The sequence below is a fragment of the Anneissia japonica genome, unplaced genomic scaffold (genome assembly GCF_011630105.1).
Source record: "Anneissia japonica isolate Jap-2015-1 unplaced genomic scaffold, ASM1163010v1 scaffold287835_len3118868_cov185, whole genome shotgun sequence".
Taxonomy (NCBI): domain Eukaryota; kingdom Metazoa; phylum Echinodermata; class Crinoidea; order Comatulida; family Comatulidae; genus Anneissia; species Anneissia japonica.
The window spans coordinates 1,517,391-1,530,844 of record NW_022737223.1 but is presented as its reverse complement, the minus strand read 5'-3'; the positions used below and the strand labels follow the sequence as shown (position 1 = coordinate 1,530,844).

Sequence of the window (13,454 nt, the reverse complement as noted above, 5' to 3'; positions counted from 1 at the left end):
GAAAACAAAGATGATGGAAGTAAAAGTGAGAGGTGAGGATGTTGAGAGGGAAAGATGATGAAATAAATGGTAGAGAAGGAGCGGGTAACAGTTGGAAGTAAGGTGGCATAATTGAACAAAGTTCTGATAAGTTCTTAACCATTCTAATTTACTCTACCTTCAGGTTGCGTTGTTGAGAGCTCATGCTGGGGAGCACCTGTTGATGGGCGTCGCTCGACGATCCACACCCCTTAAAGACTTCCTACTCCTAGGAAACGACTTAGTGATACCAAGACACTGTCCTGAACTAGAGGTCAGCCGTGTGGCTGGACGGATACTTGATGAACTTGTTCGACCAATGAGAGATGTGCTTATAGATGACCAAGAATTCGCTTGTCTCAAAGCTATAGTATTCTTTGATCCAGGTAGTAAGTCTGAATTAATTGTAATATTACAGAATATTGCTATTATTTACAGTAATTATGATTTAACTTATTTGAATAAAATCCTACCCTTGCAACAAAAGTCTTTCATGAAAATTGCAGGCCCTCCCCCACCCCCTTATCACAGAGTTCCATCCTGAAATTTTTAAAATACATGAATTCAAAAAATGTTGTCTTCCTTGGCAGTGAAGCATAATAAAATAATAGGAATATAATATTTTTTGTGGGTAGTAAAGCATAACAAATAAACATATTATACCTTATATTAAGTGAAATACCAACAATATTCAATAAATCATAAATTTCATTATCACATTAACAAAAATATATTAAATAAACAAATAAAAGACCGTCTTTAAAACTTAGTTATATAGCCTGCTAATTTGTTCACTTAATTTTATGCAATGCAAACATATTATTATACACGTTCAAGTGATTAACGTTGAAATGAAACTCTCGTAAAATATTTCTAATGTGTAATTTCATTGCTATAATTGGATGTCAATAATCGTCATATTATTTTCATGTACGCAAATTGACCTTTTACTGGCTGTAATTTGTAAAATAGGAATGTTTCTGTTGTTAATTGGTTCCCATGGTTGTCTATATGTTGTACATAAGTGAAACAGCCATCTAGAGGTGCCATAGACACAAAATTGTGTACCTCAGCCCCAATCATGTTGGTGAGGCTTTGATAGTCTGGACCCTTCATCTTTAAAATTTCTTGCTTGGGTCTTCTCTATTTTAAATTCCTCGATTCACGACTGTAAGCCTAGAACTTGTATTGCTCTAAAAAATAGTTTTCATTGCATTTATTTCCTGTGTTTATTTCCCTAAAATTTATAATATTAATTGTGTTTATTGCTATCAAACATACTATAATATGCAGTGATTTATATGTGATGTTGATTACTAGAATATATGGGAATTTCCCTCTTTACATATCTTACAACAATAGTACAGTATTATAATTTCATTAAAGTGTCTTTTTATTAGAAAACCCCGACTATGAATTATGGACCTTGGTGCCACACTTATATAAATATTTTATATTTCTATTGAATGCCAGCAAACACAATGAATGCAGTACATTAGATATCCAACAGATGTAGATAATTAGATGCCCGTGTCAAAAAATAAATTGTGACATCTTGATGTGGTCGCTTAAATGTAAACAATGATTGATCGATTAAAAGTATTCGTTTGGTCTTTTAGATGCAAAAGGCCTGAGTGAACAGATGAAAATCAAAGCCATGCGATATCAAGTTCAGATCAATTTAGAAGATTACATCAATGACAGACAGTATGACTCTAGAGGGCGCTTTGGTGAGATCCTACTCTTACTGCCGACTCTGCAGAGTATAACGTGGCAAATGATTGAGCAGATTCAGTTTGTGAAGCTTTTTGGTGTTGCAAAAATTGACAATTTACTGCAAGAAATGCTGCTTGGAGGTAAGGCTAATTAATTTTCATCTTTAGGCGAGACTTTACACCTTGTTTTGTGAGTCTGTCACCTGTTGATGATAAAGATTTACTTTGTTAGCGCACCCATCGCTGTAAAAGAATTGGAAAACTCAGATTGTCAAGCGCATAGAGACCTTGTTTATTTGCGCTATATAAATTCATCTATTATTATTATTTATTCCTCACAATTGAATAAATATAATACATTTATCTATCTGATTACTGAAATGTTTTACTTTGTAGCATCATTTCATTAAATGGATTTCACCAGAAAACTTTTTAAAAACATACAAAGGGCAAATCATTCTTTATGACCACATGATAGAGTCTCAAGCTATGGCCCCCAACAAAATTGCATTTTTGTATTCATCAATAATATTAAAAATATACCTTCTCCTCCACCTATATGTTTTGGCATAACCATTTTTCTAAATGAAAATTTTTGTTAAATAAAATTTACTAGACAAGGTATACAAAAAAAAGTTGCATATAAGAAAGCGAGTACTATTCAAATGGCGCTAAGATCCAGTCCCAAAATTTTGCGTTCAATCTTTGGCAAAAAAGTTATTTTCACAAGCAAAAACAACTTCACGGCCCTTGGAAGGCTCATAAAGAAATTGAAGATCTTAGATATTGTAATCAATCATAAAAAAACTGGTTAAAGAATACAAGATGAAAACATCATAAAATAAATTACAGTAATTTTTGTTTACTTTCATTATTATAGGTGCACACACTGATGGTCAACAACAGACACCATTGGTCAGTACAGCTGGTCAAGCACATGAACACCTTGAGCCAATCACCAACGGCCACTCGAGCCATCCAGGAACACCGCCTACTATTAGTCCAGCCCCGCCATCATCCATTCACCATGCTGCATCTGACAGCTACAAGCTCCATCAGCATACCCATAATGCAACACAAGTGGCCGTACCGATACACCTTCCTAAACAGGAAATTGTCTGAGGCAACGTAATGTTCGTGTACTTATGTTTTTAGTGAATAATTTAGATGGATTCATCCTGTTGCATACTTCGTTGCAGAATGTCGTTATGTCCTTATATAACGTGTTTGAGGTTCAATACAAGTCTTATTTGGTAATTTAAGTTTAATATAATTAGTCTTCTACTGTATTATGTACTATAATACATTATGTGGAATTTAATATAAAAAAAATTGTAATATATTTTACTGAGACCATAGAATGTCTTTTTAAGTTGGTTTTGTGTATAATTACAAAGAGAAGGACTACCAAAGGAATTATTACGATAAACTTGATTCCAAAGCTAAAAGCCAAAGAATAAATGTTAGATAAATAATAAATTACATTTCGAATATATCATATAAATTTTCTTTGATTTACTCATAGACCTATGAAGTGTGGTAATGATAAATACTTTTCTGTGTCTGTAATTAGAAAGAGAAAATGATATTGACTTGTTAAATTACCACGTGTCACTTTCTTTTGTAATTTAATATAGAATTTATGAAAAATATAAAGAAATTCTCAGGAAAATACTTTCTAAATATTCAGGAAATAATTTCTAACATAATTCTTAATCACGAAATATGGCGCTTATTAGATAATTATTAATTAATCACTGCTTGATTTATAAAAAAAAATGTTTAATTAAATTTTGATATGTTGACTATTAAGCTCGGCACTTGCTGCATCGTACGATGAATCCAACTCCGCTTCTTGTGAGCGCTAGACGATGCCGTGTGCTGATTGTCGGTGGCAATCAGAATGGACCATCATTAAAACGATCCGTTGCGCACGAGTCGCTGTGTTGCGTTCTTCATAGAATCGCATAGGTGACAATCACAATAGACTGTCGTTAAAAACGATTCGTTGCGCGCGAGTCGCCTCGTTGAATTCTTCATAGAATCGCGTCAGTGGCAATCAGAACGAACTGTCCTTAAAACAATCCGTTGCGCGTGAATCACCGCGTTGTGTTCTCCATTGAATCGCGTTGGATGATGACCGTCAGACTAAGTGAGTGCCTGGCTTTATATAGAAATGTGTATTTCTTTTCTCTTTGCCAAATATGCTACTGGTCTCTGGTAAAATTTTAAATGTTCCAAAATAAAATATCAATATTTAAATATAAACTGGAGCAATATTTTCTTTTAGATTTATTCATTTTGGAGGAAGATTTATTTTTAATGAATCACTAGTGCCTTTGTAAATATTTTGTTTATTATTATTACCAGTATAGTAATAATAATAATAACAGAATTAGGTAATGTACAGTGTGTCTTGGTGATCGTAATTATTGTAAAAATAAAAAATCTTGCCGGATGTTATGAATGTTTTTGTTTGAAGGCATACACTGTTCGCCAATGTTGTGCTGGGAATATGGTGCTGTATTAAACATAGAAGGTAGCATTGGTTTCAAGACAGTGGCAGACCAGGAGTAGGGTGGGGATGTATTCACAGTACTGCCTTCTACTGTATTTGGAACAACTGTTGCTAATAATTAAAAAGCAACAATATGAAATATGTATTTTCTGCAAAGAACAAATTATGGATAGAGATACCAAAGTGTGTATTTATCTAGGTCTTAGTTCCCACCCCCTCATGTGTATAATATGCCTGGGTCTGCCACTGTAGCATTCAGCATTACAGCTATTGGTTACTACCTTTTATGTGGTTACAAAATTGTTGATTGTGAGAGCTAGGTTCGGTAGTGTCGAAGCAAGGTAATGGCATATGAAAGAAAATTCTCCACATTGTAAAAAAAACAGTTTGAGTTATCATGTTGTTCCTTGAAGTTAAAGCCCCACTAAACTGGATAACATAGCAGAAAACTGCTTGCTCAAACTTTATTTTGTTAGCTGTTGTTAGCTTTCTGCATGTTATGTTTAAAATACTTAAACACTTAATACTGTAATAATAATTAGATTCAGCATAGATTTTTAAGATTCATATTTTAATCAAAATCAGAATGTATAAAGAATCTTCTATTACCTAGATTTTCACGATCCCATTTATTTGTAAAGGTAAAACATATTTTAATTAATTGAGCTAAAAGATGATTTATACTATAGAATACGTTCATGGAGTGGCGCTGTATTTTTGTGGTGAAAGTTCCTTTCAATTCAAAAAGACCTGGGTTGAAATACTGTGAGGTGCCAAGATTTTTTTTTTCTCATTAATAAAACAATTTCCCTCCCAAAGCCTTAAGACAATATCAGTGGTGGATCCAGGAATACATAGTAGAGGGGGGCCCAGGGAGGGACTTTCACAGATGCAGAGTTTAGACCACCTCAGCCCCACCATGGTTGGGGCTGAGGTAAACAAAGTTATGATTATGGCACCTAGATGGCTGGAAATGGCCTTCTCCTACTTATATTTTTATTAAAATTTAGGGGGCTCTGGCCCCCCCTCCTTGTATCTGCCAATGTTATAGAACATTATCCCTTCATGTAAGTGCAAAGGTTAGGTAATTTCCTATTGGATGTGAAACAATGATTTTGAAGTACTACTTAAGCATTTCTTGTTTCATGTTATAATAATTGTTTTTGTAAAGATTTGTAAAGCCTTTTTTTATGAACAGAACAACGTGCATGGCCTCAGTGTATATTAACTTTTACAGTTAGATGAATTACAATGACAGGTTGTATACCTATGGGGCTATTGCACCAATTGAAAATCGCCTTAATTTTTGTTTCTTATGAGCTTGATATCTCATGATGTTGTGTAGGATTAAAAACTCTTCTCTAAATAATACTCAATTTACACAAGATAAAATATTACATGGGATGGCCATGTTCACACTAGGGCATTTTGATCCTGATCAGAAGCTACCCATTACCTTAAATGTTAGCACTTCTGAAGGGAAAGGTGACCTTGGATTTATCTAGATGATGCTAACTGTTAGGTGTTTTGTACAAACATAGCCTAAACATTAAAAAGAATTTCTGAGATAGCCCTATTTGTACGCCTGTTGTCTACAGAAAAGTGAATATAAACCTTGCTAAAAGTCAGTGCAATTTATGCACAGGTTGTAAAGATACAAGCAACGCCAAAGAGTAAATATAAGCTGCACCCCCATGAACATCTGCATAAATCCTTGCTAAATATCTCAGGCCTCTGTGATGTTATTTTTTTTTATGGATATTAGCGTTTACAGGATGCGTGCTTGCCATTAAGCTGGGGACCCATGCTAGAATTTTCCAAGCCGGGGACGCATGTTAGAATTTTCCTAGATGGCGACACATGTAATATTTTTTTTTCTTGTGTCAGTAGGGTATAAGAGTATGTACTGTAATGTTAAAAGTGTATATATACTGTAGTTAAAAATCTATACCAATGCAAATTGTTACCAGGATAAAAGTTCATTAAAAGTAGTCGACATAAAGACAAACACCACAACAAAGATAACTATTTAAAGCGTGCACATGTCTAATGTAGTTTAGTTTGAGTATGTTAGAATAAGTATTTAAGAAATAGTTGTTAATTTTGTTTACTGTGTAGTTAAAAATCTAGAATTGCTGCTTCTCATCTTTCTGCACATGCGCTGCTACTGATTAACCTGCATTATGGGTAAAACACATCACTTCCCACAATGCATTATTGTGTTATATATAATTGATGTCATCGTTGTAGATATTGTATCCGATTCAGTGTAATAATACCAATAGAAAACTCATTCCAATCATATTTTGATGATCTTTTTAAATGAAAAATAGTTTAATTTTTATGAATTCTTTGATTACTGAAGTACTATTTTATGATAAGAAGTGTGTAAAAATCAAACAAAATTATGTGCAATAAAAAATGTGAAGATATTTTTGCCTTCTCTCTGTAATGTAATTACTGAATATATTTACCTATATTAGATGCCAGGAATATGATAACAATTTACAGTACAGTAATTGGAAAAAGAGACACATATTCATAACACATTCATGGTAAGCATTTTTGGAAACTAAAATTAATATTGTAAAACTGTTTTATCGATAATACACCAAGCACAATGCATGTAAGGTTACTGCATGCTTTCGTCGATGTTATCAACATGAATTTGCCAGGCAATGCGAGCCAGCATTCGATGTTTTGGAAATTTCGTAAGTTTACATCCATTGTACTTTGTTTATTATCAATGTAACAGTTCTATAGCCATTACAAAAAAACCAGATGAATCTATTTGAAATTTCGTATATGGTTTATTCATTTATATAATCTATAAAATACAGTTGACAGTATAAATAAACAGACATCATTTTAACATACATAAACATGTAGATATGAACAATATTATGTCAACGATCTATAATTACAAAATTTTCTAAAATACAATGTAGTAGTAAGTTTACATGGATAGTGAATGAAAGACCCTTAGATTAGATTGTAAAAGCTTAAAACTAGATTTAAATATAAAACATCATCAAACAAGACACAAAGAACCAGTGGCGAAATGGCGAGTCGCAGGGCCCAGGGGCGATAAAGTGCTGGGGGTACCATGCGCGTATGTCATGAAAGTGGCTGAGAGGCCCCTTCAATCTCTGTGAATTCCAGTAGCCCTTTCTTGATTATTTCAGACTAGCAAATTTCTTTTTGTGGTGGAGCCCAACTGTAGAACACCTTTGCATTTGGAATTGCTATTTGTATAAAAGAGTCACAGAACATTTTTTGTGAGTTATAAACCAGGAATTACATTGTTTTAATTTGCTGGTTTTGCATGTCTTCTGCTAGACCATAATATCAAAGAGTACTATGCTTTAGTAGAAAAGCCCCTCTGGGGCACCTTTGGACTGGGGGCCCGGGGCTTCATTCTCACAAGAGCTCATAGGCGTTACACCAATGCAAAGAATCTTAAAAGCAAAATCAAGAAAGAATAAAAGCAAACAAGTAAGAAACGCATGCTAATTATTCATTTTACATCTTTAAAATCTATGGTTTCACCTAAACAGATGTCTCAAATAAATTTGAGCAAAAATCATGGAATATCATTTTTAAAATGTAAATGTCAAGCACTTTATACAAAATATACTTTTTAGTCGTAAATATATATATGGTATTCTGAGAGTGTTTGCATTTATACATAATGATCATGTATACATTACATGTATATTAGAAAGCAACGTTGCAATCACCTTTAAGATCAGTTGTGAGAACATTTGAAAGACTTAACATAAATCAAACATCTGCCACACAGGCTAGTAATTTGCTCAATTTGGAGTTCTATCATTCAGATATTAAAGAACATACCAGTAACATAGAATAAAACTTATATCATTTGCAATTTTAATATATAAATCACATTCGGAGAGAGTTTGTACTTTAATACATAAATAATGATCCACAGAATTGGAAAGTAACATTGCAATAATCTTTGAGATCAAATTTTAAAATATTTAAAAGACTAATGTAAATCAAAAATTTATACAAATTGGGGGGGGGGGGTAAATTAGTGGTGTGAATCAAGGTGATGCCCAGTAGAAACTAGTAACTGCAATTTGTGAAATATAAATCATATTCTGAAAGAGTTTGTACTTATACATAAATAATGAGCCACAGTATTGGAAAGTAATGATGCAATCATCTTTGAGAATATCTAAAAATACTTCACATATGAAACATTTTCCACACAGGCTAGTTTGATCAATTTGGAGTTCTAACATTCAGATAAAAGAAAATACCGATAACATAGATTAAAACTCATCATTTGTAACTTATTTTATACAAGTATACATAAATTAAGTAATATTATAAATTACATTATAAGGATAAATCAATTGTAAAACACCATCTCTCCCTCTCTCATCTCAATGAGTAAAATAATTAGCAGTGGTTTTAGTTAACAGTTTATCAGTTTAAATGACAGCCAATTTTATTGGTGAATGTAAACAGTGTAGTAATGGGATGGTTAAATGCTTTAAATTTATGTAATTAGGAAGAAATATACATATCATATTTTTGGAGATTTCAAGGCAGCAGTGGGCGTAATAAAAGTAAAGAAAAAGTTACTTTTTTCTGAAATTTCTATTTTTTTTGTGGCAGCGGATGCGCTAATTGGACAAAAATGAAATTTTATTTTTAATCGAAATCATCATCATAGGCATGCAGTGTGTTCGGTAAACAAGGTATATACAAATTCTTGCCTAAGTATTGCAATATAACACAACTAGTACATCATTCACCGGAATGTTGATATGTTTATAAAAAAAAGTTACAACATTTGAACATAACAGGAAATTTATTATATAAACCTGGTATACATATAAATATTTTATTATTATTACCAAATATGATTTATTAATTCATTACATATAGTATATAAACAATTATATAGTTTAACTCTAATGTTACATTACCATACACATAGTTAAAATAACTACCTTCATAAATATATTTATGAGATTCCATTCAACATTTAACTACTTAAGCAGAATTAGTGGCATATCTCAACGAGTGGGGCGGGTGAACCCCACTGAAAACTTTGCTGAGAAAAAAAAATACACTGAATTTGTAAAAAATTACCTCATCACTTCATTCTCCAATCTAGAGCACCCTCACTTTCTCAGCCTCCCCCCAACCCAACAACCACTCCCCATGTACTGTACATATATACACTAAGCTAAAATCGCTCCTCCCCATGTAGATAGGTTTAGATTGCCACTGAAAAGACAGCAAAGATACGGGACATTTGAACACAAAATATACTGTAATCATAATCACATCATTATCGTCTTCTTACTATCTACAGTATAATTATAATAACTATGGTATATTTCAGACAATTCTCATTTGCAAAAATACAGAATTCGAAGGTAAATATAAGCAGAAAGCAATTGTGGTGGCTCCAAAAATTTGTCAACAATTGGGAGGAAGAAGATCCAACAGGGGTTAATATTTTTAGCCCAAGTGGCACTTGATGACAAAGTGGTCTATACTTGCCCAACAGAGAGAAATTTTATTCTGAACCCCAACCCCAAACGTGAACCCACCCTCACTGGTTCCACCACTGAAAAGAAAGACAACTTAAAAATGCATTTTTTACAAACATAATCTCTGACAAATATATCAGCATGTTTGCGGGCTCACATTCAAACATTATGCTTCTATCAATAATAAACTCATTAAATAAACAACTGGAATAATTTCATTATAAAATAGTATGAATGAATCATAAATGTTTACTTCTGAGTAATTATTAAAATTAATTAATCATCTTTTTATTTGATTAATAAATGTTAGTATTCTAATAAATTGTATATCTAGGTAAATATTATTGCCGCAGATATAAGGAATGGAAGTCATTATGTTTGCTATATGAAGACAAATTTTACAAATTTGAATTAGGACTGAATCGAAATATTGCCACATCATTGTGACAAAATTACTGTTAGTAGGCCCAATGTCGGCTTAAACATAGGCTACCTGCCATCTATTGTACTACTGTAATACTACTAATACTGTATTTATTGCAATAATTCTTTACCAAAAAGTAATATTCTATTACAAATATCAACATGATTTCACTTGCCAAAGCAATGTTACTAGCTCCAGGGCCTAGCTACATGTTCTTCTTCAGACACAATCTCTTGGAGTTCCATCCAGCATTCATTCAAGGCTTTTGATGAGGAGTCTCTTTAGCTCCTTCTGGATGTCAGCCTGCCTAGGAGACTGGCCTACAGTTGTGCATTTCTCCAATACAATTGCCAGTTCTTTGGAAATTGATGACGGTGGGTAACGTAACAAACCTGGTTTTCCGTGTCTAGGTAAAAACAAATTGCTACAAAACACCTGTGAATGCAACAAAACATACCGTAATTATAAATACTATAACTATTAAAAATGAATAATAATAACAATAATGGTTGATTTATAAGGCACAAATAAACAAGGTCTCTAAGCGCTGTGTCCAGATAAACAAAAGGTAAGATGAATGTAAAGAAATAGAAGAAAAAATTATGCAGGAGATTCAAAGATCAGAGAAAAAAAACTATCTTAAAATTAACAAAAAAAATGAAAACACAAAAACAAACTAGTACAGGGAACAAAAACCATAATAAACAAACACATACTCTTCTACTTGAGAAATAATACAATACAACTGCCATTTAAATTGTCTAAACAGGCAGGCCTGCCTCTGACAGTCTGAGTCTCAGCAGACTTCAGTCAGCAATTGGCATTTTGGCAGTTGGTGGATCACTATAGTAGGTGAAGGAAAAAAAAAACAAGCAAAATTATCTAACCTGTAAGTTTGAACTAATGATTTCAGGAGAGCACATTCTCGTTTCCTGATTACATCGCCCTCTACAATGAAAGAAATCGCAGTCCGAGTCCCTAACACATTCACCCTGGCCCATTATCTCTCCAATTTTGTTCTCATAAAACACCATATCTACATCTATCACCTTCACAACAGCATCAGTTGCCCATTCGGTGTTTGATTGCAACCCAAAGTTCCCTTCCTTGACATCACAGTGATATAACTTTTGTGGGAAGGATTTATCAAAGGCTGTTATCAGCTTCAAAAGCCCCAGGGCGATGTTAGCTCTTCCCTGCCATGGTGCTGACTGCAACTGCTGGCCTATGTTCAAGAATTCCGGCTCAAAGATTACACCAGGGGGGCTGTATTCAACTGCGTAGAAGTACCCGCAAGCACCTAACACTTGTGGTACATTAGGATGGGTGTCATGATACTTGAGGAATATATATTCATCCTGTGACATTAGCATCCAAAGGCTGTTCATTGATGCATGAAATGAAAGCGTGTTTAAACGATCTTTGGACCAGTTTCCAAACCAAAAACGATCCACGACATCATCCCCTTCTTTTATTATTGTCCCAAGGTACGTTTGAGCTTGACTCTCAACCAACGACTTGAAAATTACGTCTTCTGGGTACATTTTCTCGGCAATACCTTCCAGGTTCTCCATCACGGAATACACAGGCGCATACGCGTCCACGCTGGGATGCTTCGTTTTGAGGACGATTTTCTGGTTCTTCCATTGCGCCAATAAAACTACTTTACCTCTGGGACTATGCAGACAATCAATGTATTCGATATTCCCAGAGCAAATGTCATTGCAGAGATTACCATTGATAATCTTTGATTTGTAGAGATCACACTAAGAACAAAAAGTAAGAGTCATCAGGTGACCACAATAAGTTGAGCCAGTGTTACAGGCTAACATCAAACTATCTATCTAGTCCTAGGTTTTACATATATAGGCCAGGAATAATGTAAACATTCTGAAACCTAGACTTTCCGTAACATTCTGCAATTCAGAGTTTTTGTAACCTGAAATGTCTTGGTTGCCAAATCAGTGGCCAATCCAGGAATTTAAAATAGACAGGGTCCACGGAGAGACTTTCATATAAATAGAGGGTCAAACCACCTCAGCCGCCCCACCATAATTAGGGCTGAGGTAAGAAAAATTATGATTATGGCACCAGAAATGGCACTCTCATGCTTTAATTTGAATATAATTATTTTTTTTTCTGTGATATACCATCTTTTCTCATACAAAAGCTAATTGCATTGTAATTGTATATAGTCTTGGCTATTGTACAGTAAGGTGTTACGTAATATAATTTATCTTTGAGGAGTATGTGATAGAAGATTGCCATTAATTGTTCTGTATAGTCATGGCATTTTTAATTCTATTTACAGTACTGTTTTTTGGCGAGTTGCTCAATTATGGACTTGTTTTCTGCTCTGTGAATGTGACGTTATCTTATTATGTCACTTTTGTATCATCAGGAAAGCAGGCTCACAGCGAGCAATTTTTCAACGATGTTGTCACACAGTCTGGTGGGGGCACTTTATTGGATAATGCCATTTTAAAATACCTTTAGCAAACAGAAACTAAGATATGGTACCATATCTCTAGCCACAACATTTTTTTTTTTTAAGTATTCTTAATTTAAACTTACGGTAGGCAGTATTACTTACCAGTTTCCCGATAGTCACTTTTGATTGTTTGTGTGTACACGACTGCGATAATTGCATCAGCCGTCCAGTGAAAGCCGCGTAGGCCAAGCAGATCGCTACCAAGATCAAACATGCTTTCAGCAGAGTGGATTTCCAGCGTGAAACTCTAAACATTGGAGGAAAAGCCTGTGAAAATCTAGGCCTAGCCTAGATTTCGAATTACTGTATGTTAAGTTTCACCAATCATTATTATTCATACTATACTCACATAATAAAGTATAGCAAATCAGTAACAGGAAATAGCATAAAATCTTTAGCGGTACGTCGGTATTTTTCGTCTTTTTTATAACTTTACTACAGCAAAAGACAGGCGGCCAACGTACCTATGTTTACCTGTAGTCTTCGACAACATCCGTTTTATGGACAGCAGTACACTTTGGTGGCGCTCGAACGAAAAGCAAGGCAGAGCCGTAGATAGAGAGAGTTTGGCCAACTTGGCGCACGGGCGCCATGTTGTCACCAAACAGCGTGCGCGCGTATAGCTTTATAACATTTTATAAAACACTGATGCTGCATAAACTTTCTTTCATTATTCCTGTCTCTTATACACATCTAGATGTGTATAAGAGACAGACACAGAACAATGTTAAAAAATAATCATATTTACCTAACT

At 34.0% G+C, this 13,454-nt stretch overlaps 2 protein-coding genes across 4 annotated transcripts in view; one reads left to right on the top strand and one right to left on the bottom strand.

Moving 5' to 3' along the window:
- The window catches only part of LOC117117107 (hepatocyte nuclear factor 4-gamma-like), a 29,138-nt gene extending 22,455 nt beyond the window's left edge, over positions 1-6,683 (top strand). Inside the window, exons 6-8 of one of the 2 annotated variants that reach the window (XM_033261301.1) lie at positions 164-404; positions 1,638-1,874; positions 2,614-6,683. In XM_033261301.1, coding sequence (XP_033117192.1) covers positions 164-404; positions 1,638-1,874; positions 2,614-2,855 — 720 coding nt within the window. In that variant the 3' untranslated portion in view covers positions 2,856-6,683. Of the gene's footprint in view, positions 1-163; positions 408-1,637; positions 1,875-2,613 lie in introns of both variants that reach the window. The other variant, XM_033261300.1, reaches the window with a different exon arrangement.
- Positions 6,684-7,041: 358 nt separating this feature from the next.
- Positions 7,042-13,221, bottom strand: LOC117117108 (divergent protein kinase domain 1C-like). 2 transcript variants are annotated; one of them, XM_033261303.1, is made up of 4 exons: positions 13,165-13,221; positions 12,803-12,947; positions 11,097-11,975; positions 7,042-10,644 (listed from the first exon to the last, which is right to left on the bottom strand). In XM_033261303.1, exons 1-4 carry the CDS (start codon positions 13,191-13,193, stop codon positions 10,462-10,464), a joined length of 1,236 nt encoding a protein of 411 aa, XP_033117194.1. In that variant the 5' UTR covers positions 13,194-13,221; the 3' UTR covers positions 7,042-10,461. The 2 variants fall into 2 exon arrangements, with proteins under 2 accessions (XP_033117194.1, XP_033117193.1); XM_033261302.1 differs by having other exon boundaries at positions 13,050-13,184.
- Positions 13,222-13,454: the final 233 nt, after the last annotated feature.

Bases quoted from the DNA above. Each gene is read 5' to 3' on its own strand.
- LOC117117108 (XM_033261302.1), bottom strand. From the start codon at position 13,087: ATGCTATTTCCTGTTACTGATTTGCTATACTTTATTAT. The intron at 12,948-13,049 runs GTGAGTATAGTA...TCCAATGTTTAG, and splicing joins GATTTGCTATACTTTATTAT to AGTTTCACGCTGGAAATCCA. The intron at 10,645-11,096 runs GTTAGATAATTT...TTGCATTCACAG, and splicing joins TCATTAGTTCAAACTTACAG to GTGTTTTGTAGCAATTTGTT.